The sequence below is a fragment of the Oncorhynchus keta genome, unplaced genomic scaffold, assembly GCF_023373465.1.
Source record: "Oncorhynchus keta strain PuntledgeMale-10-30-2019 unplaced genomic scaffold, Oket_V2 Un_scaffold_3531_pilon_pilon, whole genome shotgun sequence".
In the NCBI taxonomy this organism is placed as follows: Eukaryota; Metazoa; Chordata; class Actinopteri; order Salmoniformes; family Salmonidae; genus Oncorhynchus; species Oncorhynchus keta.
Window position 1 is genome coordinate 1,426,052 of NW_026290920.1, and position 27,877 is coordinate 1,453,928.

At 45.4% G+C, this 27,877-nt stretch overlaps 1 protein-coding gene and 2 long non-coding RNA genes across 8 annotated transcripts in view; 2 read left to right on the forward strand and 1 right to left on the reverse strand.

Annotated features, from left to right (window-relative positions):
- Positions 1-20,630, forward strand: part of iqgap1 (IQ motif containing GTPase activating protein 1) — a 60,043-nt gene extending 39,413 nt beyond the window's left edge. Inside the window, exons 16-30 of the mRNA XM_052515967.1 lie at positions 8,645-8,735; positions 9,225-9,392; positions 9,867-10,009; positions 10,818-10,988; positions 13,044-13,127; positions 13,421-13,492; positions 14,517-14,586; positions 14,748-15,112; positions 15,318-15,481; positions 15,953-16,177; positions 17,235-17,375; positions 17,870-17,954; positions 19,219-19,451; positions 20,037-20,169; positions 20,466-20,630. Of these exons, the coding sequence (XP_052371927.1) occupies positions 8,645-8,735; positions 9,225-9,392; positions 9,867-10,009; positions 10,818-10,988; positions 13,044-13,127; positions 13,421-13,492; positions 14,517-14,586; positions 14,748-15,112; positions 15,318-15,481; positions 15,953-16,177; positions 17,235-17,375; positions 17,870-17,954; positions 19,219-19,451; positions 20,037-20,169; positions 20,466-20,615 (2,295 nt within the window). The 3' untranslated portion in view covers positions 20,616-20,630. The remainder of the gene's footprint in view (positions 1-8,644; positions 8,736-9,224; positions 9,393-9,866; positions 10,010-10,817; positions 10,989-13,043; positions 13,128-13,420; positions 13,493-14,516; positions 14,587-14,747; positions 15,113-15,317; positions 15,482-15,952; positions 16,178-17,234; positions 17,376-17,869; positions 17,955-19,218; positions 19,452-20,036; positions 20,170-20,465) is intronic.
- LOC127928717 (uncharacterized) lies at positions 16,186-17,313 on the reverse strand. Of its 6 annotated transcripts, none has more exons than XR_008131962.1 (4): positions 17,175-17,313; positions 16,949-17,116; positions 16,468-16,891; positions 16,186-16,322 (listed from the first exon to the last, which is right to left on the reverse strand). It is a non-coding gene; the product is annotated as an uncharacterized LOC127928717 (long non-coding RNA). The 6 variants fall into 6 exon arrangements; XR_008131961.1 differs by having other exon boundaries at positions 16,439-16,891; XR_008131960.1 differs by having other exon boundaries at positions 16,410-16,891.
- Positions 20,631-21,564: 934 nt separating the features above from the next.
- Positions 21,565-27,814, forward strand: LOC118373337 (uncharacterized). Its single transcript, XR_008131963.1, has 3 exons — positions 21,565-21,626; positions 24,141-24,228; positions 27,788-27,814. It is a non-coding gene; the product is annotated as an uncharacterized LOC118373337 (long non-coding RNA).
- Positions 27,815-27,877: the final 63 nt, after the last annotated feature.

A 27,877-nucleotide genomic window follows, 5' to 3' on the forward strand; every position in this document is an offset into this window, starting at 1 on the left:
GGTTTCAGAGCATTACTGACTGATGGGAGTCTGTCTGGTTTCAGAGCATTACTGACTGGGAGTCTGTCTGGGAGTCTGTCTGGTCTGGTTTCAGAGAGCATTACTGACTGATGGGAGTCTGTCTGGTTTCAGAGCATTACTGACTGATGGGAGTCTGTCTGGTTTCAGAGCATTACTGACTGATGGGAGTCTCTGGTTTCAGAGCATTACTGACTGATGGGAGTCTGTCTGGTTTCAGAGCATTACTGACTGATGGGAGTCTGTCTGGTTTCAGAGCATTACTGACTGATGGGAGTTTGTCTGGTTTCAGAGCATTACTGACTGATGGGAGTCTGTCTGGTTTCAGAGCATTACTGACTGATGGGAGTCTGTCTGGTTTCAGAGCATTACTGACTGATGGGAGTTTGAGCATCGGTGTTGGATGCCCTTGAATCACACTAGCATAGAGCTAGCCCTGCAGATGTTTTAATCTGATAGGCTTTTTTGACCTAAAATGACAGAAAATTGAGAAGGTTTGATGCAAAAACACACTTGACCCAACTATTTAAATGTAATATGCAAAGTAGAAGTAGATAATTTGGTACTGTAGATATTTAACTGACACTTTTGTTTACAATTGAGTAGAGAAGCAGTTTCTGGTCAAAGCGTCTGTTTGCTTGGTGATGGATAGGTCCCGAGGTCGGCAGGGGTGTGTTGGAGTGCACAATGCTACGTCGGATTATACAAACACCCGAGGCACTGTATGCAAATATAGCTCCTCTACAGTTAGTTCACAGGTGTTTTTTCTATAGGTTGTTGAGTGTGTCTCTAAGACAGACCTTCAAATATAGTGCCTAACCTTTGTTCCAACCTACGCTTAATAAGTATGGTGTATAAAAATTGGCATCATTGGTGTCAGAAGTGGGATGGGGCTACCTTAAGGACTACAGGCTCTGTACTATAAGTAAACATTTATCTTTAACTTTTAATATACACATCTGCTAAACAACCAGAATATAATTGTAGTCATGCGTAAATATAATTGTTGGTCTGTGTATAAATATTATTTTTGAGTGGTGTTTTCTTGGCTGATGTCCTGAGGGACAGTGGACTGACTCCATGTGATTCAGCCCCATCATCCCCACATGACTCCCACTAACCCCCTCAGTGATGTCATGGTGTAATCATGCTTTCTGCTCCCCCGGCTGGTCCTGCTTACCCCTCCCACTCACTTCCTGTCTGTCTCGCACCCCCATCTTTTCTTTCATTTTCATTCTCTCTCTTTTTGACTCTCCTTCCCTTGGTCTTTTCCCTCTTTATCATTTGAATTGAATTCAAGGGCTTTATTGGCATGTGAAACATTAATATTGCCAAAGCAAGTGAACTCTCTTTCCCTCCTTCTCTTTCATCTCGCTCCCTCTTTCTTTCTCCTTTCAACTTAACAACAAAAGGACTGACTAAAATAGTCTATGTACAGCAGTCAAACTGTACAGCCCAATTCAAAGCCAAATGGGCTGACCGAGACTGTCAGTCTTGTTACTAGGAAGTAGATTAGTGTAGATACAAGCCATAAACTCATTAGACACACACACACACACACACGGCCTCTGACTAACTTAACTGTGTTATCTTGCCTGGGTGGGGTGATGAGTGTCGTTGTTCTTGTATGTGCACATCTATGTAATGGTCCCATATGATGTCACCGCTCTGGTCCCACATTTGGTTGTGTTTGCTGGTGAAACAGAAACCAGACTGTAGAAGATGCAGGTGGGGTCAAAAGGGTAAGGGCCATGGTTTACCACAGACAAGTGTCGATGTGAACTGCTGTGGGGAAGACTGTAGATGTAGAACCACAGAGAAGTCACATATTAGGAAATTCTGAAATAATTATTGGGCCAAAGCTTTAGTTTAGCTCAGTGAGCTGCACTTTCCACAGAAGCTGGCTTGTCCAAGTTTAACCAGAATGACTCATCATTGTTAAAACTTAAGGCCAGAAGCACTAAATAGAAAGTGTCCAGTGTGTGTATTTCTCAGTTTTTCCTGTTAGAAGTTGGCCTATAGAAGTTGGCCTCCGCCCTTGTACTCTCACAGCCAGTGTGCGGGAGAATGTTTTAATTGTCAACAATGGGCCGGTAACATCTCAAGCGTTCCCGTCGTGGCAATGTGACGTTTGTTTGCCAAGATCTTTTTCCAAATCACGCTTTTAGGGAAAGAAGGAAGGAAGGAGAGCGAGGGAGGAGGGGGGAGTGGTAAAGAAAGCAAGCCATTTCCCTGGTGATCTTTTTCACAGGCATAGGAAATAACAAGCCAGGACTACTCTGTCTGCTTCCTTAAAAGGGCACGAAGCTGAGCACTACATCAGAAGGGGACTTTTCATAGTAGACCCATTTAGTTGGTTTCACCTGGGCCCTCTGGGACTCTCGTGGCCCCTCCATGGGTCTGATAGCTGAGGGGAGGATTCTCCTTTGTGGTGGGTTTGTTTTGGACAAGACCGACAGACATTCACTGAGTGAACAAAACTCTACGGACACCTGCTCTTTCCATGAGACAGACCAGGTGAACCAGGTGAAATCTGTGATCCCTTATTGATGTCACTTGTTAAATCCACTTCAATCCGTGTAGATGAAGGGGAGGAGACGGGATAAAGAAGGATTTGAGCCTTGAGACAATTCAGACATGAATTGTTTATCTGTGCCATTCAGAGGATGAATGGACAAGACAAAATATTTAAGTCCCTTTTGAACAGGGTATGGTAGTTGGTGCTTGGTGCACCGGTTTGTGTCAAGAACTGCAACGCTGCTGGGTTTTCACTCAACAGTTTCCTATGTGTATCAACAAGGGTCCGACACCTAATGGACATCCAGGCAACTTCACACAACTGTGAGAAGCACTGGAGTCAACATGGGCCAGCATCCCCATGGAACACTTGAGTCCCTGCCCCGGTGAATTGAGGCTGTTCTGAGGGCAAAAGGAGGGGGGTGCAACTCAATATTAAGAAAATGTTCCTAATGGTTGGTATACTCAGTGTGTACACACACCACACACGTAGGGGTCAAATATCTTCATCGTCTCCAAAGGATCAAATCCATGGCTGAAAGTCCTGCTCTAGGAGGGACTCTACTACGGTGCGTTCAGATTTGGATGACTCAGTCAGACACGCGGCACAGACACAGGAAGTTGTTAGAAACAAGGGGTTCCGGCTGGATTTCAAAGGCCTGATGCTGCTCATGTGCTCCACAGCTGCAGGTGGAGGGGGTTGATGGGACATGGGGATAGTAGCAGATGGGATGGAATGGGAGCTGTTGAAGGAGAACCAACACAGGGGTATATTCATTATGGTGGAACTCAGATCATATCTGGCTGTATCTGTTCTATTCTTTTCTGTAACATCACGCCCTCCTGAACAGGCCTCAGGTTAATACATAGAATCTGATTTCAGATCCTAGACCTACTGTAGATCTATACTTTTGTGCAATGATTCACTAATGAATTCTTTAGCCTTTTGGTGGACCATAGAGCAATAGGTTTGAGATATAGTTTTGTATACACATCTAGGTTTCTAGTGTGTGACTAGGCCCCTGTTCGTTAGAGCACGCCGCAGCAAAATGTTTGTAACAGAAAAGGAATACGAGTTTCTTATTGGACAAGTTCAGATAGTGTGTCCCTGTTTCACTCCACGTCGTGCGTTCTGAACACGGCCCAGATTTCTTTCTCAGACGTTGATGTTTCATCAGGGATTGTTCATGTGATGCCAGACATCCATGTACAGCCTGTGATATTTTTCTGTGCCAGTCTTGTGGTCTGAGGGTTCAGCTTGACTGCCAAAGTAAACACGGTGGGGGGACAAGTCTCTGTACGAGTCCAGCTTCATCGCTCACATCATCATTAAAGCATGTACAGCTCTGTGTGTGTGACTCATGCTCACTGTGTGTGTGTCCATGGGGTGCATGTGCACAAGCTGCGTTGTGATGTTTTTATGTTATGTATACGTTCACAAGCTGCGTTGTGATGTTTTTATGTTATGTATACGTTCACAAGCTGTGATGTGATGTTTGTATGTTATGTATACGTGCACTCGCTGTGATGTGATGTTTTTATGTTATGTATACGTTCACAAGCTGCGTTGTGATGTTTTTATGTTATGTATACGTTCACAAGCTGCGTTGTGATGTTTTTATGTTATGTATACGTTCACAAGCTGCGTTGTGATGTTTGTATGTTATGTATACGTTCACAAGCTGTGTTGTGATGTTTGTATGTTATGTATACGTTCACAAGCTGCGTTGTGATGTTTTTATGTTATGTATACGTTCACAAGCTGCGTTGTGATGTTTGTATGTTATGTATACGTTCACAAGCTGCGTTGTGATGTTTGTATGTTATGTATACGTTCACAAGCTGTGTTGTGATGTTTTTATGTTATGTATACGTTCACAAGCTGTGATGTGATGTTTTTATGTTATGTATACGTTCACAAGCTGCGTTGTGTATACGTTCACAAGCTGCGTTGTGATGTTTTTATGTTATGTATACGTTCACAAGCTGCGTTGTGATGTTTTTATGTTATGTATACGTTCACAAGCTGCGTTGTGATGTTTGTATGTTATGTATACGTTCACAAGCTGCGTTGTGATGTTTGTATGTTATGTATACGTTCACAAGCTGCGTTGTGTATACGTTCACAAGCTGTGTTGTGATGTTTGTATGTTATGTATACGTTCACAAGCTGCGTTGTGATGTTTGTATGTTATGTATACGTTCACAAGCTGCGTTGTGATGTTTGTATGTTACGTATACGTTCACAAGCTGCGTTGTGATGTTTGTATGTTATGTATACGTTCACAAGCTGCGTTGTGTATACGTTCACAAGCTGTGTTGTGATGTTTTTATGTTATGTATACGTTCACAAGCTGCGTTGTGTATACGTTCACAAGCTGCGTTGTGATGTTTGTATGTTATGTATACGTTCACAAGCTGCGTTGTGATGTTTTTATGTTATGTATACGTTCACAAGCTGTGTTGTGATGTTTGTATGTTATGTATACGTTCACAAGCTGCGTTGTGATGTTTGTATGTTATGTATACGTTCACAAGCTGCGTTGTGATGTTTGTATGTTATGTATACGTTCACAAGCTGTGTTGTGATGTTTTTATGTTATGTATACGTTCACAAGCTGCGTTGTGTATACGTTCACAAGCTGCGTTGTGATGTTTGTATGTTATGTATACGTTCACAAGCTGCGTTGTGATGTTTTTATGTTATGTATACGTTCACAAGCTGTGTTGTGATGTTTGTATGTTATGTATACGTTCACAAGCTGCGTTGTGATGTTTGTATACGTTCACAAGCTGCGTTGTGATGTTTGTATGTTATGTATACGTTCACAAGCTGCGTTGTGATGTTTTATGTTATGTATACGTTCACAAGCTGCGTTGTGATGTTTTATGTTATGTATACGTTCACAAGCTGCGTTGATGTTTGTATGTTGTGTATACGTTCACAAGCTGTGTTGTGATGTTTTTATGTTATGTATACGTTCACAAGCTGCGTTATGTATACGTTCACAAGCTGCGTTGTGTATACGTTCACAAGCTGCGTTGTGTATACGTTCACAAGCTGTGTTATGATGTTTTTATGTTATGTATACATTCACAAGCTGTGTTATGATGTTTTTATGTTATGTATACATTCACAAGCTGTGTTATGATGTTTTTATGTTATGTATACGTTCACAAGCTGTGTTATGATGTTTTTATGTTATGTATACATTCACAAGCTGTGTTATGATGTTTTTATGTTATGTATACGTTCACAAGCTGTGTTGTGATGTTTTTATGTTATGTATACGTTCACAAGCTGCGTTGTGATGTTTGTATGTTATGTATACGTTCACAAGCTGCGTTGTGATGTTTTTATGTTATGTATACGTTCACAAGCTGCGTTGTGATGTTTGTATGTTATGTATACGTTCACAAGCTGCGTTGTGATGTTTTTATGTTATGTATACGTTCACAAGCTGCGTTGTGATGTTTTATGTTATGTATACGTTCACAAGCTGCGTTGTGATGTTTTTATGTTATGTATACGTTCACAAGCTGCGTTGTGTATACGTTCACAAGCTGCGTTGTGATGTTTTTATGTTATGTATACGTTCACAAGCTGCGTTGTGATGTTTTTATGTTATGTATACGTTCACAAGCTGCGTTGTGATGTTTGTATGTTATGTATACGTTCACAAGCTGCGTTGTGATGTTTGTATGTTATGTATACGTTCACAAGCTGCGTTGTGTATACGTTCACAAGCTGTGTTGTGATGTTTTTATGTTATGTATACTTTCACAAGCTGCGTTGTGATGTTTTTATGTTATGTATACGTTCACAAGCTGCGTTGTGATGTTTTTATGTTATGTATACGTTCACAAGCTGTGTTGTGATGTTTTTATGTTATGTATACGTTCACAAGCTGCGTTGTGATGTTTTTATGTTATGTATACGTTCACAAGCTGCGTTGTGATGTTTTTATGTTATGTATACGTTCACAAGCTGTGTTATGTATACGTTCACAAGCTGCGTTGTGTATACGTTCACAAGCTGCGTTGTGATGTTTTTATGTTATGTATACGTTCACAAGCTGCGTTGTGATGTTTGTATGTTATGTATACGTTCACAAGCTGCGTTGTTGTGTATACGTTCACAAGCTGCGTTGTTGTGTATACGTTCACAAGCTGCGTTGTTGTGTATACGTTCACAAGCTGCGTTGTTGTGTATATGTTCACAAGCTGCGTTGTGATGGTTTTATGTTATGTATACATTCACAAGCTGTTGTGATGTTTGTATGTTATGTATACGTTCACAAGCTGTGTTATGTATACGTTCACAAGCTGTGTTGTGTATACGTTCACAAGCTGCGTTGTTGTGTATACGTTCACAAGCTGCGTTGTTGTGTATATGTTCACAAGCTGCGTTGTGATGGTTTTATGTTATGTATACATTCACAAGCTGCGTTTGTTGTGTATACGTTCACAAGCTGCGCTGTTGTGTATACGTTCACAAGCTGCGCTGTTGTGTATACGTTCACAAGCTGCGCTGTTGTGTATACGTTCACAAGCTGCGCTGTTGTGTATACGTTCACAAGCTGCGTTGTTGTGTATACGTTCACAAGCTGCGTTGTTGTGTATACGTTCACAAGCTGCGTTGTTGTGTATACGTTCACAAGCTGCTTTGTGACCACTGACTCCACTGATACCAGTCAACATCCTGGAATAGAGGACTTCTCTGTAGGAAGACTTTATATAAGGACATGTAGGGACTAGACTGCATTACTGAGGCAATGAAGGGAGGGTTCACTGGCTAACACCCTATCGGCTTTCACTTCCTCTATTCTGATCATGGTTCATAAGGGCACACAGTGAAAAACATTTTAAAATCTATTGTAACAAATTGAGTGTTTCAGTCCCTCCCTGTTTTAGTCTGTTTTCTTCTGTTTGGTGCCTAATGAACATAACCCAGCAGTTGTGTGTTTGTCAGGAGTCCTAGTTAATAAGATGTGTCCTTCTACTCCCATCCCCTCTCTGGCACCACACCCTTTCTGTATGGCTTACCTGCCCCCAGCTGCAAGGCTGATTTCCAAACCAATATGAATTAGCACTAACCCCTTAATTACTGTGAATAAAGCTATCCTGCCACTGACGGATTGAGAGCCAGTGTTCCCCTTAGGTAGAGCTCTAGGATCTGCTTCCCCACCCCAATCCTAACCTTAACCATTTGTGGGGGAAATACAAAACTGACCCTGTATCAGCATCTAGGGGCAACTTCACCCTGAATGTTGCTAGTGCAGCCACTACCTGCCTACCTGGCTTGCACAAGGAACCACACCTACCTAGAGTTTTGGTATCGGTCTCCCCCAGCCCTCCTCCCCTGAAACACTGCAGGTAGGTGGGGGAGGGGCAGGTAGGTGGGGGAGGCACAAAGAGGGCCTGTCCTGTTGGCCTATTAGCAGCTAGCCTCGCTCCCTCCGGAAACCAGCTAGCAGAGAGAGAGAGGGGGAGGGAGAGTTAGCTAGCTGTCTGTGCTACTGCATGCTTAAAACAGAGACGTGACAAACTGTCATGTCATGGTTTCAGTTAGCTAATATGCTCATCCAATTGACTTGTCATGATGGTCAAGAGTGTACACAGGGAGGGAATGCTGTTGCAGGAATGTGGACTGATATGAGAGGTATTTCATACTTCTGCAACTTAGATATCAGACTAAAGATGTAGATTCTCACTGCCTGCTGTAGGCCTTTACACTAAGCAGGTGTTTAGTGCTATCAGATGTTTGGTTTATAACATCAGCCATTATTGACTTCTGTTCTCCATCTCCTGAGATTGAATTGGATTTCTGTTTAAATAAGTTGAATGACCAATGTCCTGGATTTTCATATGGAATTCTGTTGTAAATAGTGTGGGCATGACACCCTGTACTAGTCTATAGAGTTCCCTTTCCTGTGGTCTCATGCCATTGTGGTTGGATGCCATTTAGACCCAAGTCCTCTCATTCAGCAGGAGGAGATCGCCCTCCAGTGGTAATTCAGTAGAATGGCAGTAAATATGCTGCAGACCTGGTGGGTGGGTGTATGCTGTTTTGGAGTTGGACTGACCGCCTCACTGTGTGTTCTTCCAGGAGACCGAGGACCCCTCTGCTGTGCTCTGGTTGGATGAGATCCAGAACGCCATACTGATGTCCAATAAGGATACACAGGAGGCCAAGCAGTGTAAGAATAGTACACACCCTAGCTGTCCCACAAGCACCTTTTCCTCAGGATTCCAAGCAGACCTGGGTTCACATATAGTATCTGTTTTATTTCAAATACATTTGATTGACTGCCTGAAGTGTCATATGGGCAAGCTTAGCACATTTGGGACTATTCCATTTTTCCAGCGTGTCAGAAGGGCAAGCTTAGCACATTTGGGACTATTCCATTTTTCCAGCGTGTCAGAAGGGCAAGCTCAGCACATTTGGGACTATTCCATTTTTCCAGCGTTTCAGAAGGGCAAGCTCAGCACATTTGGGACTATTCCATTTTTCCAGCGTTGTCAGGCAATCTCAATCAAACACAGCGAAGGTATTTGAAAGAACACATACTATTTGAACACCGGTTTGGTTCCAAGCCATTTCCTGTAAGTAGAGCATGATGGAATACTGAAAAACCAAGTAAAAAACCTTGATAAATAAATGACTCGTCTCCCTGTTTCCTCGTCAGTCTCCCAGGCCATCCAGGCCATCAACAGCGCGGTGGACAGTGGCGAGGCGACTAAGACCCTGGCTGCGCTGCGCTCCCCTGGGGCCGGCCTCTACGGAGTCACCCCTGAGTGTGTCCAGAACTACCAGGACGACCTGGCCAAGATCAAACTGGACAAGACTCAGGATGGTGAGGAGGATGGTCATGGCTGCATCCCAAATGGCACCCTTTTCCCTACATAGTGCACTATTGACCAGACCCCTATGGAGGGGGATATACTGTATATGCCCTATATAGGGCATTGGGTGCCATTGGGCCACAGTCACACACTGTGGCCAGTTTTCTTTCATTACTTTTATTGTTTTGTGTTCATTACCTGCAATTAGTTTCTTCTACACTGGAGTTAGTGCAGGAACATGTAGGTTCCATTAGTAGATGTGACTAAATGGCATCAGCCAGAGCAAGTTAATGTTCATAGTCAAAAGATGTTTCTTACCCAGGAACTGCAGATATAAAGGAGCTTGATCACTTGCTTTAGTACAACAGACAAGGTATACATGGTTTCCTGACTGACAGATGGATGGAGCCAGATATATCAAGATGTACAGTGTGTAAATAACTTGGTGAGAAATATGTCCATAACACTGTGTGTTCATGCTCCAGGTGACAACGGCAGTGACTGGATGAAGCACTGGGTGAAGGGAGGACACAACTACTACTACAACCTGAAGACAGGAGAGGGCTCCTGGACTGAACCTGCAGACTTCCTCCAGAACAACAGCCAGCTCAACAAGGAGGACATCCAGGTAGGCTAAGATGGATACTGGGAGCCCTGGGGTGAAGTTTCCCCTGTGTCCAGAGCTAGGATCAGTTCCTCCTGCACAAATCATAACGTCAACCATTAGTGGGGAAAATGTAAGACTGGCCGTGTCTAGGGGCAGTTTCACCCTACACCATACAGGGCTTTGCCTCTTCCTCTCTGGCTGTATTCATTGAGGTGAAACATTCAGAACCCTGCAGATAGAATTGTAATGAATAGAATGTGCATGATTCCCTCTTACATGAGACTCCTCTGTTCTACAAAATGCATTTCTATGTGGACGATCTATGACGCTGCACCCAGCTGAACAGGCCGCAGTACTGTGGTGTTGTAGTGATGTAGCTTTGTGGAGCATGCTAACAGCGCTCCTCCTACCACTCCCATTGTTTTTAAAGGAAATGCTAATGCTAAACTCCACCATAGCTAAGTGGACAACCTCAAGTCTTACATTGTTTATGCTCATGCAGGCGAATGTATAGTTGAGATCATTATGTGCAACTCAGACCTTAATATAAATCATTCAATAATATCAATAGTAGACTTGCCAAAAAAATAGTTGAGTGCGTGGATCCCAAGTCTGAATACTGTCATGGTCCATACAGACTACTTTCTTGGTATTTGTACGATTAGGTGAATTTGCCATTTCAGATTTTCCTTTATCATTCTCACTTAACTCCCATCTCTTTTGCTAAAAACACACACACACCTTCCACTGCCACCCCTAAAGCTGTGTTGATAGTATGTCATTATGTAAGTGGGCCTGTGTGTGACTGGCTCTCTGTGTTGTCAATCAGTCTGTGGTTTCCGGGGTGACCACCACCTATAACCGGGAGCAGCTGTGGCTGGCCAATGAGAGCCTGATTGCCAAGCTGCAGGCCGGATGCCGCGGCTACCTGGTGAGGAAAGGCCTGAAGGAGAGAAAAGACTTCCTGAAATCTCAGGACCCAGCCATTACCACCATACAGGTCAGAGGTCAAACTCTTCCCTTCCTTTGGACATGGAGTGAATCAATATTTCCTTGATTCCTCACATCCTTTCTCCTCATCTCCTTCTCAACATCCTTTCTCCTCATCTCCTTCTCAAAGTCCATTGGAGCAGAAGACTTGAGATTCCTCCCCTCGGATCTTCTCCTCCAATACGCTTTGAGAAGGATGAGAGGGGGCGCGAGCAATCAAGGAAATACAATTGAGATTCACCCATAGTCATTACACATTTCACAGTACACACTTTGAAAATGTATATATTTTAAATGTGACCTTTATTTAACTAGGCAAGTCAGTTGAGAACAAATTCTTATTTACAATGATTGCCTAAACCCGGCTGACGCTGGGCCAATTGTGTGCCGGCCTATGGGACTCCTAATTCTATATGCCTATGGGACTCCTAATTCTATATGCCTATGGGACTCCTAATTCTATATGCCTATGGGACTCCTAATTCTATATGCCTATGGGACTCCTAATTCTATATGCCTATGGGACTCCTAATTCTATATGCCTATGGGACTCCTAATTCTATATGCCTATGGGACTCCTAATTCTATATGCCTATGGGACTCCTAATTCTATATGCCTATGGGACTCCTAATTCTATATGCCTATGGGACTCCTAATTCTATATGCCTATGGGACTCCTAATTCTATATGCCTATGGGACTCCTAATTCTATATGCCTATGGGACTCCTAATTCTATATGCCTATGGGACTCCTAATTCTATATGCCTATGGGACTCCATGGGAGGCAGGTTGAGCTTGGACTACTAACCGAAAAGTTGCTGGATGGAATCCCCGAGCTTGTCGTGGTAATTTCCTGTATTACTAAGTGAAAGGAGAGTTTACAAACCACACAAGTCAGAGTTATACTTTAAACTGAATCTTTTAATTATATGAGCTTCACCATAGCCCTTTGACTCTCAGATCAATTCAGTGTCAATAAATAAATTCTGAGTGTCAACATAATGGCAACAGATCTTTTATTGCAAAGATCCACCCCTCTCAACTCACAATGACGAACCCCAGGTCTTAGGAAAACTGCACAAAGGAAGACTTTTACTTGAGAGAGGAGTATCCCATAGCCAGACAGCATTAGCTACAAATTATCATTCAGTTTGCTCTCTTAGACAAGGTTCTACTTCTCGTTCTTGATATTACCAAAACATTACCTCATCCAATGGCATATCAATTGTCAATTCTAGATTCTCCCATCTCAAATACAATCCCTCCAGGACAACTCACTGAGAGGAGTGAGCCTGTAGGTCATATACCATGAAAGACAAGTTTGGACATCAGAGGGGACACATACAGTGGTTCCAGACACTGTCATACTCCTCCCCCCAAAAGGGAAAAGTAGGGAGTGACTAGCACACAGACATTGTGGAGCCAAGAGATAATTGTTCCCCCTCAATCATCCCCTCACATGGTTTAAAAGAGCAGTTCACATATGAAGACAAGCCTGACCTCTCCCCTCTCTGGGGCCCAAGTAACTTTCCCACATAAGCATATTTCTGAAAGTTGATAAAACATCTTATCAATGTTCCCTAACTAATTCTGATTCGACAAGCTGACGAGGTTAAAATCTGTAGTTCTGCCCCTGAACAAGGCAGTTAACCCACTGTTCCTAGAGCGTCATTGTAAATAAGAATTTGTTCTCAATGGACTTGCCTAGTTAAATAAAAAAAATGTCTGGATGTGATAGAACATACACAACCCCAGTGCTACACAGCCAGTCTCAAATCATTCCCTTAGCCCTAAGCCTTCAACAGTATCTACCCAGTTCTGCAAACACTGAAGGCTTTGGGCCAAGTGGGAACTGCTGACATTTTAAAGAAAACATTGTACCACTTTATTGCCATGTTTAACTTTAAGGGACAGTTTCTCAGACTGGTCTAAGAGCACTTTCAATGGTGATTCTCCATTGAGCATGACTTTTAGTCTAGGACTCAGACTGTCTGTGAATTTGGCCCTAAAAATGCTCTTGTGCTTCTTAACACTGGTCCTGTATATTTGTCTGTATCTTACAGGCTCATTTTAGAGGCTACAAGCAGAGGAAGGTCTACATAAAGAGGAAGGAATACCTGAATGACCACAGTGAGGATGCTGTAAAGGTAAGGTCTCCACCTACTGTATGTGTAGCCATCTTTATAATAAAACAACAATACATGACCTTGATTGGTGGGTCCTGTTCATTGGGGCATGCAACGTTCTAAACGCTTTGCAAAATAAACATGTACTTTTCTTATTGGACAAGGCCAGGTTGTCCCTCCCTGTTTCAGTTCATTTTCTTTTCTTTTGGGCCTTAATGAACATGAGCCTGTGTTGCTGCTTTTGCTTTAAGTCTGAGGTTTTTGGTGAATTTCAAATCTTTTTTAGTATTGACCTAGTTGAGTTATTGCTTTAGATCCAGTCGATGGTGAGGATGCACCAAGCTCGCAAGAAGTACAGAGACCGCCTGAAGCACTTCAAGGACCATGTGAGTTGATGTATTTAGTTAACCCTTATTTTACAAGATACACAAGTCATTTAAATGTATTAGTAGCGGGTAGTTTGAAGCCCAGATTGAACAAATGTTAACCATTTGATATATTAGGGGTTTTCAACTGTTACCTTACGAGATCTGGAGCCTGCTGATTTTCTGTTCTACCTGATAATTAATTCCTGGTGTCCCAGGTCTAAATCAGTCCCTGATTAGAGGGGAACAATGAAAAAACGCAGTGGAACTGGCTTCCAGGTCCAGAGTTGAGTTTGAGGGTGAATTACTATAAATATAAAAAAAGGGTATTTCTGTAAAATGAGTATGAATCTTTGACGAAAGACAAGTAGCTAGAAGGTCCAGTAGCTTGTAAAGTCTGGTTCCTGTTAAGGTTTCCTGCTCTCAGGGAATGTTGCCTTGTTACTATGCTACTACTTGACTCTAGCCCAGGTAACAGCGTTGTCAATTTTGTGAAAAGCGCTACATAAATGTGATTGAGGCGAGTTGTAGTTATATGGTGTGGTATATGGTGTGCCCAGGGCTGTCTGTTCTCTAGTATTCTGTATTCACTGTATGACGTCACATCTAACTCTTTATATCCTCGCCTGACACATCCACTGACATTTACTCTCTCAATCCCAATGATCCCAATGGCACCCTATTCTCTAAATAGTGCACTACTTTCAAATAGTGCACTACTTTTGACCAGAGCCCTATGGGCCCTGGTCATAGTAGTGTACTATATAGGAAATTGGGTGCCATGTGGGACACACTCGTCCCACATTTAAATGTCCTTTCAGCTTAATGAGGCTACTAGGCTAGATGGCTCACTTAACTCTGTACCCTGACTAACTACAGATTACCAATGTAATCTTTCTCTTTATAAAAGTTCTGCTTCCCAAATGGCACCCTATTCCCTATATAGTGCACTACTTTTGACCAGCTCTAAGGGAATGGGGTGCCATTTGGGACACAATCATGTTCTTGATCAGTGAAGTGACTGCTGTTTGCTCTATTGTGGCAGATCAATGATGTGGTGAAGATCCAGGCGTTCATCAGAGCCAACAAAGCCAGAGACGACTACAAGACACTCAGTGAGTATGATAATGATGATGATGATGAGAACCCTCACCCACCACTGGCTGTCTCTTTTCACCATCTTCTCTCCGTACTGAGTCTCGTCTCCCAGCTGTTCTTTCTGCCATATACGACTCCATCCTGACTGAATCCCTCTCTCACTGTCTCTCTCACACAGTCAACGCTGACGATCCTCCCATGGCGGTGGTGCGCAAGTTCGTCCACCTCCTGGACCACAGCGACCAGGACTTTCAGGAAGAGCTGGACTTGATGAGGCTCCGGGAGGAGGTGGTCACCAACATCCGCTCCAACCAGCAGCTGGAGAATGACCTGAACCTGATGGACATCAAGATCGGCCTGCTGGTCAAGAACAAGATCACCCTGCAGGAGGTGGTGTCGCACAGCAACAAGCTGACCAAGAAGAACAAGGGCGAGCTGTCCAACCTGATGATGATGAACAAACAGAGAGGAGGCCTGAAGGCTCTGAGCAAGGAGAAGAGGCTCAAGCTGGAGGCCTATCAGTATCTTTTCTACCTGCTGCAGGTACTGTAGATGCTGTGTGTCAACGCATATATGTATCGATCTCCTCAAACAGTTAGCAAGCTGTACTGCAAAGAGAATCGCACTCGCAAACAGTTGAGAAACATAAAATACTGTAGGTGACAGTAAGTGAGACAGACTAGAAACGGAACAGGAAAACATCCAATCTAACCATAGTTAACGTGTTTCCTTTCTGTCCTCCCTGCAGACCAACCCCACCTACCTGGCCAAGCTGATCTTCCAGATGCCCCAGAATAAGTCCACTAAGTTCATGGACTCTGTGATCTTCACCCTGTATAACTACGCCTCCAACCAAAGAGAGGAGTACCTGCTGCTCAAACTCTTCAAGACCGCCCTGCAGGAGGAGATCAAGTAAGGAGCTAATACTTGAAACAATAGGATTCATCAATAAGGCCTGGGGAGGTGTGGTATATGGCTAATATACCATGGATAAGGGTTGTTCTTATGCATGATGCAACGTGGAGTGCCTGGATACAGCCCTTAGCCATGGTATATTGGCCATATACCACAAACCCCCATGGTACCGTATTGCTATTATAAACTGGTTACCAATGTAATTACAGCAGTAAAAAGTGTTGTCATACCCGTGGTATACGGTCTGATATACCACGGCTGTCAGCCAATCAGCATTCAGGGATCGAACCACCCAGTTTATAACTTAGCATATGCCACTTACAGTCATGCGTATTTCATATGGGTAGCCCTAGTGGGAATCGAACACATGAGCCTTGGCGACGAAGCGCTATGTTCTACCAAGAGTCACACAGAAACACTTATACAGTCTAGCAGTGTCTCACCATGTTCCTAACCTTGTGTTCTCAGATCCAAAGTGGATCAGATCCAGGAGATCGTCACGGGAAACCCCACGGTCATCAAGATGGTGGTGAGTTTCAACCGTGGCGCCCGAGGCCAGAATGCACTGCGTCAGATCCTGGCACCTGTCGTCAAGGAAATCATGGACGACAAGACGCTGAACATCAAGACTGACCCGGTGGACATCTACAAGAGCTGGGTCAACCAGATGGAGACACAAACTGGAGAGGCCAGGTGAGAGGAGGAGTCTGGGGAATGGAGTTCAGAGGAGACTGTCAGAGAGGAGTTGGAGTTTGGCGTCAACTGTTCAAAGATGGAAAGTATTAGAGCTGTCGTTACAATTCTGAGTGAAATTGTATGACTGTGTACCTTTCTCTCGCTCTTTCCCTCTGCCCCTTTCTGTACCACCTCTTTCCCTCTGCCCCTTTCTGTACCACCTCTTTCCCTCCGCCCCTTTCTGTACCACCTCTTTCCCTCCGCCCCTTTCTGTACCACCTCTTTCCCTCCGCCCCTTTCTGTACCACCTCTTTCCCTCCGCCCCTTTCTGTACCACCTCTTTCCCTCCGCCCCTTTCTGTACCACCTCTTTCCCTCCGCCCCTTTCTGTACCACCTCTTTCCCTCCGCCCCTTTCTGTACCACCTCTTTCCCTCGCCCCTTTCTGTACCACCTCTTTCCCTCGCCCCTTTCTGTACCACCTCTTTCCCTCGCCCCTTTCTGTACCACCTCTTTCCCTCGCCCCTTTCTGTACCACCTCTTTCCCTCGCCCCTTTCTGTACCACCTCTTTCCCTCGCCCCTTTCTGTACCACCTCTTTCCCTCGCCCCTTTCTGTACCACCTCTTTCCCTCGCCCCTTTCTGTACCACCTCTTTCCCTCGCCCCTTTCTGTACCACCTCTTTCCCTCGCCCCTTTCTGTACCACCTCTTTCCCTCGCCCCTTTCTGTACCACCTCTTTCCCTCGCCCCTTTCTGTACCACCTCTTTCCCTCCGCCCCTTTCTGTACCACCTCTTTCCCTCGCCCCTTTCTGTACCACCTCTTTCCCTCGCCCCTTTCTGTACCACCTCTTTCCCTCGCCCCTTTCTGTACCACCTCTTTCCCTCGCCCCTTTCTGTACCACCTCTTTCCCTCGCCCCTTTCTGTACCACCTCTTTCCCTCGCCCCTTTCTGTACCAACTCTTTCCCTCTGCCCCTTTCTGTACCACCTCTTTCCCTCCGCCCCTTTCTGTACCACCTCTTTCCCTCCGCCCCTTTCTGTACCACCTCTTGCCCCTCCCCTTCTCTCCTCCAACAGTAAACTACCCTATGAGGTAACACCAGAGCAGGCTATGAGTCATGAGGAGGTGCGCACTCGCCTGGAAGCGTCCATCAAGAACATGAGGACGGTCACAGACAAGTTCCTGTCCGCCATCATTGTCTCTGTGGACAAAATCCCGTAAGTATCTCTAGCTCTGTTCTCAATAGAATTACGAGAAGGGACAGAGCCCTTCAGACCACAGCAATTTGATTGGAACACTCGTGGCTACACTCAATATGTCTGCCTGTCCACCAGTCATCTTGAATGGGAATGTCCATTCTAGTCATTTATGTTTCCATGCTGCTCTCATTTAATAGGGGTCGGTCCAAACTACTACTGCCCTCGAGGGCCACATCTACTAGTTCTCAACCTTACCTTTTTATCAACAGGTGATTTAGACCTGGAGTCTGTGGCATGAATTGATAGTTTTAAATGTTGAAAAGGAGAAGCAGCAGACATTAGATGTAGCCTGTGTGACTCCCTGTTTTTCATCCCTGCTCTACAGAACATGAACCAGCAACTGTGGGTTATGATGCTTATCACTTCTATGAGAGAGGGTCACTTATATAGGGAATAAACCAGTTCTAAATGCACTCTACAAAAGTAAAGAAATGGGTCTTTGTGTGTGTCAGGTATGGGATGCGTTTCACCTCCAAGGTGCTGAAGGACACACTCCATGAGAAGTTCCCCGACGCTACAGAGGACGAGCTTCTTAAGGTGTCATTATATCATTCTTATACCATAGTCAACTGTTACACTGTATTGCTAGAACTCTGCTCTGCTCTACGGGGCTCTGCTCTGCTCTACGGGGCTCTGCTCTGCTCTACGGGGCTCTGCTCTGCTCTACGGGGCTCTGCTCTGCTCTACGGGGCTCTGCTCTACGGGGCTCTACGGGGCTCTGCTCTGCTTTACGGGGCTCTGCTCTGCTCTGCTCTACGGGGCTCTGCTCTGCTCTACGGGGCTCTGCTCTGCTCTACGGGGCTCTGCTCTGCTCTACGGGGCTCTGCTCTGCTCTACGGGGCTCTGCTCTGCTCTACGGGGCTCTGCTCTGCTCTACGGGGCTCTGCTCTGCTCTACGGGGCTCTGCTCTGCTCTACTGGGGCTCTGCTCTGCTCTACTGGGGCTCTGCTCTGCTCTACGGGGCTCTGCTCTGCTCTACGGGGCTCTGCTCTGCTCTACGGGGCTCTGCTCTGCTCTACGGGGCTCTGCTCTGCTCTACGGGGCTCTGCTCTGCTCTACGGGGCTCTGCTCTGCTCTACGGGGCTCTGCTCTGCTCTACGGGGCTCTGCTCTGCTGCGGGGCTCTGCTCTACTTGCACTGTTATCCTGGTGAGCTTGACTTGGTATCACTCTTCTTTTACTGAATGTGGTTTCCTTCTTTCTCTTCTCCTTCTCTCTTCCTCCCCTTTCTACAGCTATGCTCTCCTTGTCTTCTCTCCTCTTTCCCTTCTCCTTCTCTCTTCCTCCCCTTTCTACAGCTATGCTCTCCTCCTTGTCTTCTCTCCTCTTTCCCTTCTCTCTTCCTCCCCTTTCTACAGCTATGCTCTCCTTGTCTTCTCTCCTCTTTCCCTTCTCCTTCTCTCTTCCTCCCCTTTCTACAGCTATGCTCTCCTCCATGTCTTCTCTCCTCTGTTGGAACATGTCTTTCTGTACTCCTGCTGAGACAAGGTGAGACAGTCCCCCCTCCTTCTCTACAAACACCCAGGCTGCATACCAATTCTGTTAAACCTTCCTTCCTCTTCGCTGCGAACTTCCCTCGTCTCCTTTTCTCCCTGACTACTAAGTTTGAATCTCTGAACTTTTTCAAGTCCAAGATTAGTGGCTATAATGTATTGGCTATAAAGAAAAGGAGTCCAAGATTACTGGGACACAGCAACAGTTTTATACAACCAGTAAAACCCTGTCCACTGGTGTCCCTTGACAGGCTTGGTGTTGCCTACAGGAGGTACAGTGCTCTATCTAACGGGGGTGTGTCTGTTCAGATCGTGGGTAACCTGCTGTACTACCGCTACATGAATCCGGCCATCGTGGCGCCCGACGCCTTCGACATCATCGACCTGTCGGCCGGAGGTCAGCTGACCACAGACCAACGGCGGAACCTGGGCTCCATCGCCAAGATGCTGCAGCATGCCGCGTCCAATAAGATGTTCTTGGGGGACAACGCCCACCTCAACCCCATCAACGAGTACCTCAGCAGCTCCTACCAGAAGTTCAGGTGCAGTGGAGGACTGTCTTTATGGGTTGTGTTCATTAGGGCATGCTATGGAAAATGGAAAACATTTATCACTTTTATCTCTGTCTTGTGCTATAAATATTATCTTGGTGCATTTAATCCCCATCGAAGCATCGACATTGAAATGGATGCAGATCAAAAAACACGTTCCATTGTTGATCCTTTGAAGGGGCCTTGGCATGTGTTTGAAGGGGCCTGGCATGTGTTTGAAGGGGCCTGGCATGTGTTTGAAGGGGCCTGGCATGTGTTTGAAGGGGCCTGGCATGTGTTTGAAGGGGCCTGGCATGTGTTTGAAGGGGCCTGGCATGTGTTTGAAGGGGCCTGGCATGTGTTTGAAGGGTCAGAAGACATTTACAGGATCATAAAAACATGAAATTGTGCTTTGTACAAGCAAGAGTTAGAATATGTGTTGCTTCTCTTTTTTAAATAAATCGTCAACCAAAGATTGTGACACGTGAATTTACATCTAACTTAAACATGGAAATAATGGCTGGTAAGAGTGCGTCCTGAGGTGGGAGGGGCATGTGCGTAGCTTCTTACCCTCCTTGTATCTCTGTCCCTCCGCAGGCGTTTCTTCTTGGCGGCGTGTGACGTCCCGTCATTGGAGGACAAGTTCAATGTGGATCAGTACTCTGACCTGGTCACGCTTCAGAAACCTGTCATCTACATCTCTATAGGGGAGGTCATCAACACACACACGGTCAGTCTCTCTCACACACACACAGGAAGACATGCTTATTTCTGCCCTCATAAATAAAAATGAGTACTCTTACACACTTATCTCAGTGAGTTTACTTTTTCTCTGTTGTGAAAAACCCAAATTATACATGGAGTCATTTTGTACAATTTGTGACCAAGTACTAGTGTATTTTCTCATAGCCAGTACCAGAGGGATAATGTTTGTGTTTTCTCCCATATGAAGCCAAAGGCAAATGTCCACATTGTGTGAACAATAAAGATTGTAATGTTCCTGCTCGTCCCCACCCCCCACCCCAGCTGCTGTTGGACCACCAGGATGCCATCGCCTCGGAGCACAACGACCCCATCCACGAGCTGCTGGAAGACCTGGGAGAGGTGCCCACCATAGAGTCCCTCATCGGTCAGTACCGTAGATATGCCAGAGTCCCTCATCGGTCAGTACCGTAGATATGCCAGAGTCCCTCATCGGTCAGTACCGTAGATATGCCAGAGTCCCTCATCGGTCAGTACCGTAGATATGCCAGAGTCCCTCATCGGTCAGTACCGTAGATATGCCAGAGTCCCTCATCGGTCAGTACCGTAGATATGCCAGAGTCCCTCATCGGTCAGTACCGTAGATATGCCAGAGTCCCTCATCGGTCAGTACCGTAGATATGCCAGAGTCCCTCATCGGTCAGTACCGTAGATATGCCAGAGTCCCTCATCGGTCAGTACCGTAGATATGCCAGAGTCCCTCATCGGTCAGTACCGTAGATATGCCAGAGTCCCTCATCGGTCAGTACCGTAGATATGCCAGAGTCCCTCATCGGTCAGTACCGTAGATATGCCAGAGTCCCTCATCGGTCAGTACCGTAGATATGCCAGAGTCCCTCATCGGTCAGTACCGTAGATATGCCAGAGTCCCTCATCGGTCAGTACCGTAGATATGCCAGAGTCCCTCATCGGTCAGTACCGTAGATATGCCAGAGTCCCTCATCGGTCAGTACCGTAGATATGCCAGAGTCCCTCATCGGTCAGTACCGTAGATATGCCAGAGTCCCTCATCGGTCAGTACCGTAGATATGCCAGAGTCCCTCATCGGTCAGTACCGTAGATATGCCAGAGTCCCTCATCGGTCAGTACCGTAGATATGCCAGAGTCCATTTCATGTAGAGGGGTCAGATACCGTAATAAATGTTTCCTAGAGTCCCTCATACCGGTCAGTACATCAGTGAATATGCCATAGTCCTCTAAATGTCAGTACCGGTCATCGCTCTCCCCTCTTAGAGCTTCCTTCCATCCTCCAGTACCTGATATGCCAGAGTCCCTCATCGGTCAGTACCCTAGATATCCCCAGAGAGAGTCCCTCATCGGTCAGTACCCCCAGGGAGACAATATGACAGAGTCCCTCATCGCCAACAAGTTTGATGTTCCCGGAGAGGCCAATGCCGAGATGGACGCCAGGACTCTACTGCTTAAGTAAGAGTAATATTTGTATACAATAAAAAAATACACACTTTCTTAGGGCTCTTTCTCGATTGTCTAAATCGGTCCTCCTTGCTTCGCCTTCTCGACTGCTCTTATCTGAAAGAACTGACCAGGAGGAAGCCATATGAGCTGCCACCATTGTGTTTTCACCTGCCAAGTTTCAATTCCAATCAGTGCAGATGAAGGAGAGGAGATGAAGACAGATTTTTAAGCAATTAGATCCAAGGTGTTAGTTCAAAAGGAGGCCAAATTGAGTTCCCGGACTCCTCAGTTGTTTGTGCGTTCACGGCTGAACCTTATCTTCCTCTTTCTGGCCTGCTACACTAGAGGCGTGACCTTTGCAGAGCGTGAGCCGCTCCAATGAATTGAAATGAAACCTGGGTGTGAGCGCCGGCTCCACGGGAGGCTCACGCTGCTCAGAATGGTTTTTCACTGGTTGTAATTTCCAGATTTCGACTCACAGCTTCACACCCAAGAACAATAGCATAGTGGCTTTGGCTCTGCTCACACCCAGGAACAATAGCATAGTGGCTTTGGCTCTGCTCAGTACCCAAGAACAAAAAATACACACTTTCTTAGGGCTATGCTAGATAGTGGCTTTGGCTCTGCTCACACCCAAGAACAATAGCATAGTGGCATTGAGCTGCCACTCATTGTGTTTCACCCAGGAACAATAGCCATAGTCCTCAATCACACCCAAGATGAAGGCAGAGTGGAGACAATAGCACAGTGGATTTCTTCACAATTAGAGTCCAATAGGTGGCTTTAGTCCCTCACACCCAGGAACAATAGCAAAGTGGCAAATCTGCTCACACCCAAGAGCAATAGCATAAGTGTTTCCTCTGCTCACACCCAGTTGTTTGTAGCATTAAGTCCTTTCGCTCTGCTCACACCCAAACCATATCTTCCCTCTTTCTGGCTCTGCTCACACCCAAGAGCAATAGCATGTGGCTTTCTGCTCTGCTCACACCCAAGAGCAATAGCATAAATGTGGCTTTCGCTCTGCTCACACCCAAGAGCAATGGCATAAAGTGGCTTTCGCTCTGCTCACACCCAAGAGCAATGGCATAAAGTGGCTTTGCTCTGCTCACACCTCAAGAGCAATGCATCAAAGTGGTTTTTCCTCTGTCAACCCAAGAGCAATTTGGCTCACTCTTCACACCCAAGAACAATAGCATAGTGGCTTTGGCTCTGCTCACACCCAGGAACAATAGCATAGTGGCTTTCGCTCTGCTCACACCCAGGAACAATAGCATAGTGGCTTTCGCTCTGCTCACACCCAAGAACAATAGCATAGTGGCTTTCGCTCTGCTCACACCCAAGAACAATAGCATAGTGGCTTTCGCTCTGCTCACACCCAAGAGCAATAGCATAGTGGCTTTCGCTCTGCTCACACCCAAGAACAATAGCATTAAAGTGGCTTTCGCTCTGCTCACACCCAAGAGCAATAGCATAAAGTGGCTTTCGCTCTGCTCACACCCAAGAGCAATAGCATAAAGTGGCTTTCGCTCTGGTTGTAATTTCCAGATTTCGACTCACAGCTTCACACCCAAGAACAATAGCATAGTGGCTTTCGCTCTGCTCACACCCAAGAGCAATAGCATAAAGTGGCTTTCGCTCTGCTCACACCCAAGAGCAATAGCATAAAGTGGCTTTCGCTCTGCTCACACCCAAGAGCAATAGCATAAAGTGGCTTTCGCTCTGCTCACACCCAAGAGCAATAGCATAAAGTGGCTTTCGCTCTGCTCACACCCAAGAGCAATGGCATAAAGTGGCTTTCGCTCTGCTCACACCCAAGAGCAATAAGCATAAAGTGGCTTTCGCTCTGCTCACACCCAAGAGCAATGGCATAAAGTGGCTTTCGCTCTGCTCACACCCAAGAGCAATAGGCATAAAGTGGCTTTCGCTCTGCTCACACCCAAGAGCAATAGGCATAAAGTGGCTTTCGCTCTGCTCACACCCAAGAGCAATAGCATAAAGTGGCTTTCGCTCTGCTCACACCCAAGAGCAATAGGCATAAAGTGGCTTTCGCTCTGCTCACACCCAAGAGCAATAGGCATAAAGTGGCTTTCGCTCTGCTCACACCCAAGAGCAATAGGCATAAAGTGGCTTTCGCTCTGCTCACACCCAAGAGCAATAGGCATAAAGTGGCTTTCGCTCTGCTCACACCCAAGAGCAATAGGCATAAAGTGGCTTTCGCTCTGCTCACACCCAAGAGCAATGGCATAAAGTGGCTTTCGCTCTGCTCACACCCAAGAGCAATAAGCATAAAGTGGCTTTCGCTCTGCTCACACCCAAGAGCAATAAGCATAAAGTGGCTTTCGCTCTGCTCACACCCAAGAGCAATAGGCATAAAGTGGCTTTCGCTCTGCTCACACCCAAGAGCGCTCTGCTCACACCGGCTAAAAGTTACGCTTCCAGTCTAGCAGCTAAAATAAACCTACTGTTGTCTTGACACCCTAGAATAGCTCCTATGTCTCTTTCCCCCTATCTTTCTCTCTCCAGCACCAAGCGGCTGATCGTGGATGTGATCCGGTTCCAACCTGGAGAAACACTCACTGAGATTCTGGAGGGTGCTGCCAATCCTGAACAGGTGAGACACTGAGGAGGTAGGGATGAATGAGGGAGACCTGGACAAAACGTTTCAGTGCAATAGTGAAGGTGTAAACTTGGCAGTATAACGCCTAAACAGTACACTGAGCTCAAAGTATTGGGACGGTGACACATTAGGTGTTTTGGCTCTACTCCAGCACTTTGATTTGAAATGATACAATGACTGAGGTTAAAGTACTGACTGTCAGCTTTTAATTTGAGGGTATTGTCATCCAAATTACAGTGCTTTTTGTACATAGTCCCCCCCATATTAGGGGACCTATTCAAGTAGTCTCAACTTTATTATTTGTTCCCATGTTCCTAGCAAGGATGAAAAAAAATCAAGCTTGTGACTCTACGACCTTGTTGGATGCAGTTGCTGTCTTGGTTGTGTTTACGATTATTTTGTGGCCAATAGAAATGAATGGTAAATAATTGAAGTTGCTTTAAGTGTCTTGTTTTGAACACTTCTACATTGTGGATGTGACCATGATTACAGGTAGTTCTGAATGAACTGGGTGAAGGAGGAAGTTAGAGGTATAAATATCATACCCCACCTTATTGTAATGGTGAGAGGTTAGCATGTCTTGGGGTATGATACTTATGAGCCTAAGTTTTGTACCCTGCACACACTAATTGACAAAGAAACAAAACAAATGCTTTGTTGATATCAAAAAGGCTTTAGGCACCTCCCGAGTAGTGCAGCGGTGTAAGGCTCTGCAGGTCTTGAGGTGTCACTACAGATTCGGGTTCGATCCCAGGCTGTGTCACAGCTGGCTGCAACCGGGAGGCCCATGATGCTGCACAATTGGCCCAGCGTCGTCTGGGTTAGGGGAGATTTTGGCCTTGTCCCATTGCTCTCTAGTGACTCCTGTGGGGGGTCGGACACATGCACGCTGACACGGTTACCAGCTGTACAGTGTTTCCTTCTACACATTGGGTTAATGGAGCAGTGTGTGGAAGCAGTGCGGCTTGGCAGGGCCGTGTTTTGGAGGACACATGGCTCTCGACCTTTGCTTCCCCCGGGTCCGTACGGGAGTTGCAGCGATGGGACAAGACTAACTACCATTTGGGTACTTTTTCCAACACTGCAAAACAAGGTAGAAACTGAGATGCACTTCCTAACCTCCTTCCAAATGTATGACCATATTAGATACACATATTTGCCTCAGATTACACAGAACCAGAAAGGATTTGAAAACAAATCCAATTTTGATCAACTCCCATATCTATTAGGTGGAATACCACAGTGTGACATCACAGTAGCAAGATTTGTGACCAGTTGCCATAAAGAGCAACCAGTGAGGCACAAACACCACTGTAAATACAACCCATATTTACTTTTTATTCATTTTCCCTTTTGTACTTCAACTATTTGCTCATTTTTACAACACTGTACATAGCCATAATAACATTCGAAATGTCTATTCTTTTAACTTGTGTGTAATGTTTACTGTTCATTTTGGATTGTTTATCTATTTAATTTGGTTTGGCAATGTAAACATGTTTCCCATGCAAATAAATGCCTTTGAATTGAGGGGGAGGGAAGGATGTAAACCTGTAATATTAGTTAGCAGCTCACTAACACTATCTTTGTTTTTGATGATATCGTTGTGCCATAGAGGTAAAGCAGAGAGGGCACACCACTAAAGACTCTTAGCTTGCACCAGTTTAAAGTAGTCAACTGAGTAGGACTTCCTCTGGGTTCGGGAGTTATCACTTTTGCTTGGCTTTATTCAACTATGATTTGTGCACAATGACAGTATATGGTGAAGTTGCCCCTAGACGCTGATCTTGAGTCAGTTTAGCATTTTCCCCACTACTGTTTAGGTTAGAATTGGGGGAAGCGAAGCTGACCCTAGATCTGTGCCTTGGGGAATCTTCGCCAGAGCAACGCATGACACCACCCCTGTTTTCCCCCTTCCAGGAAGTGGAGTACCAGCGTGCTATGCAGCGGCGGGCCATCCGCGATGCCAAAACCCCAGAGAAGATGAAGCAGGCCAAGCCGGTGGTGGATGACAGCCTGACGCTGCAGGGCAAGAAGGACAAGATCAGGAGCAACCTGCAGCGCCTGGCAGAGCTGGGCAAGGTGCACCCTGAGAACCGCTACCAGGACCTCATCAATGACATACCCCACCTTACTGTAATGGTGAGAGTTAGCATGTCTTGGGTATGAACCACTTCCAGGACCCTAAGTTTTGTACCATGCCATGGTAATTGACAAAGAAACAAAACAAATGCTTTGTTGATATCAAACGTGCTTTAGGCACCTCACGTGTAGTGCACGGTATAGCTCTGCAGGTCTTGAGGTGTCACTGTGTGCGGGTTGATCCCAGGCTGTGTTTCAGCTGGCTGCAACGGGAGGCCCATGATGCTGTTTCTGTGTCTGTCCCAGCGTGCTCGTCTGGGTTACGTGATTTTGTGTCTTGTCACTCCTGTGGGGGACACCTTCATTGCTCTCTAGTGACTCCTGTGGGGGTCGGACACATGCTACGGTTATAGCTGTACAGTGTTTCCTTCTGTCACGTTGTGGTTAATGGAGCAGTGTTTCTGTGTCTGTCAGTGTGTGCTTTATAGGGCCGTGTTTTGTGTCTGTCACATGGCTCTACCTTTGTATACGTGTTTCGGGTGTCTGTCACGTGGGACAAGACTAATACCATTTGTGTCTGTCACGTTTTTGCAACATGCAAAACGTGTTTTGTGTCTGAAACTGTGTGACTTATAGTAACCTCCTTCCAGTGCATACTTAGATACACATGTTTCTCAGTTGTCACAGAACCAGTGGATTTGAAAACATGTTCCAATGTTTGTCAACTCCCTATCTATTACGGTTTTTGGAATGTCACAGTTTGACATCATAGTAGCAAGATTTGTGTCTGTCACGTGTGTGCTACTTATAGTATACGTGTTTTTGTGTCTGTCACGTGTGTGCTACTTAGAGCATACCAGTGTTTCTGTGTCAAACACGTGTAAATGCAACTTATAGTTTACGTTTTTATTCTGTCCGTTTGTACTTCAACTATTTGCTCATTTTTACAACACTGTGCTAGCTTATAGTATACGTGTTTCTGTGTCTTTCACGTGTGTGCTACTTATAGTATACTGTTTTTTGGATTGTTTATCTATTTAATTTGGTTTGTTTCTGTGTCTGTCACGTGTTTGCTATTATAATAAATGTTTTGTGTCTGTCAGGGGTGGAAGGATGTAAACCTGTAATATTAGTTGTCAGCTCACTTACACTATCTTTGTTTTTGTGATATCACGTGTGTGCCATAGAGGTAAAGCAGAGTCTGCACACCACTAAAGACTCTTAGTTGCACCAGTTTAAAGTCTGTCACTGTGTAGGACTTCCTCTGGTTTCTGTGTTGTCACGTTGTGCTACTTATAGTATACGTGTATTTTGTGCACAATGACAGTATGTCACGTGTGCTGATCTTGAGTCAGTTTAGCATTTTCTGTCCCATGAAGCTGACTTATAGATCTGTGCCTTGGGGAATCTTCTGCCAGTACACGTGTTTCTGTGTCTGTCACGTGACACCACCCCTGTTTTCCCCTTCCAGGAAGTGGAGTACCAGCGTGCTTTTGTGTCTGGCCATCCGCGATGCCAAAACCCAGAGAAGATGAAGCTGTGTCTGTCACGTGTGTGGATG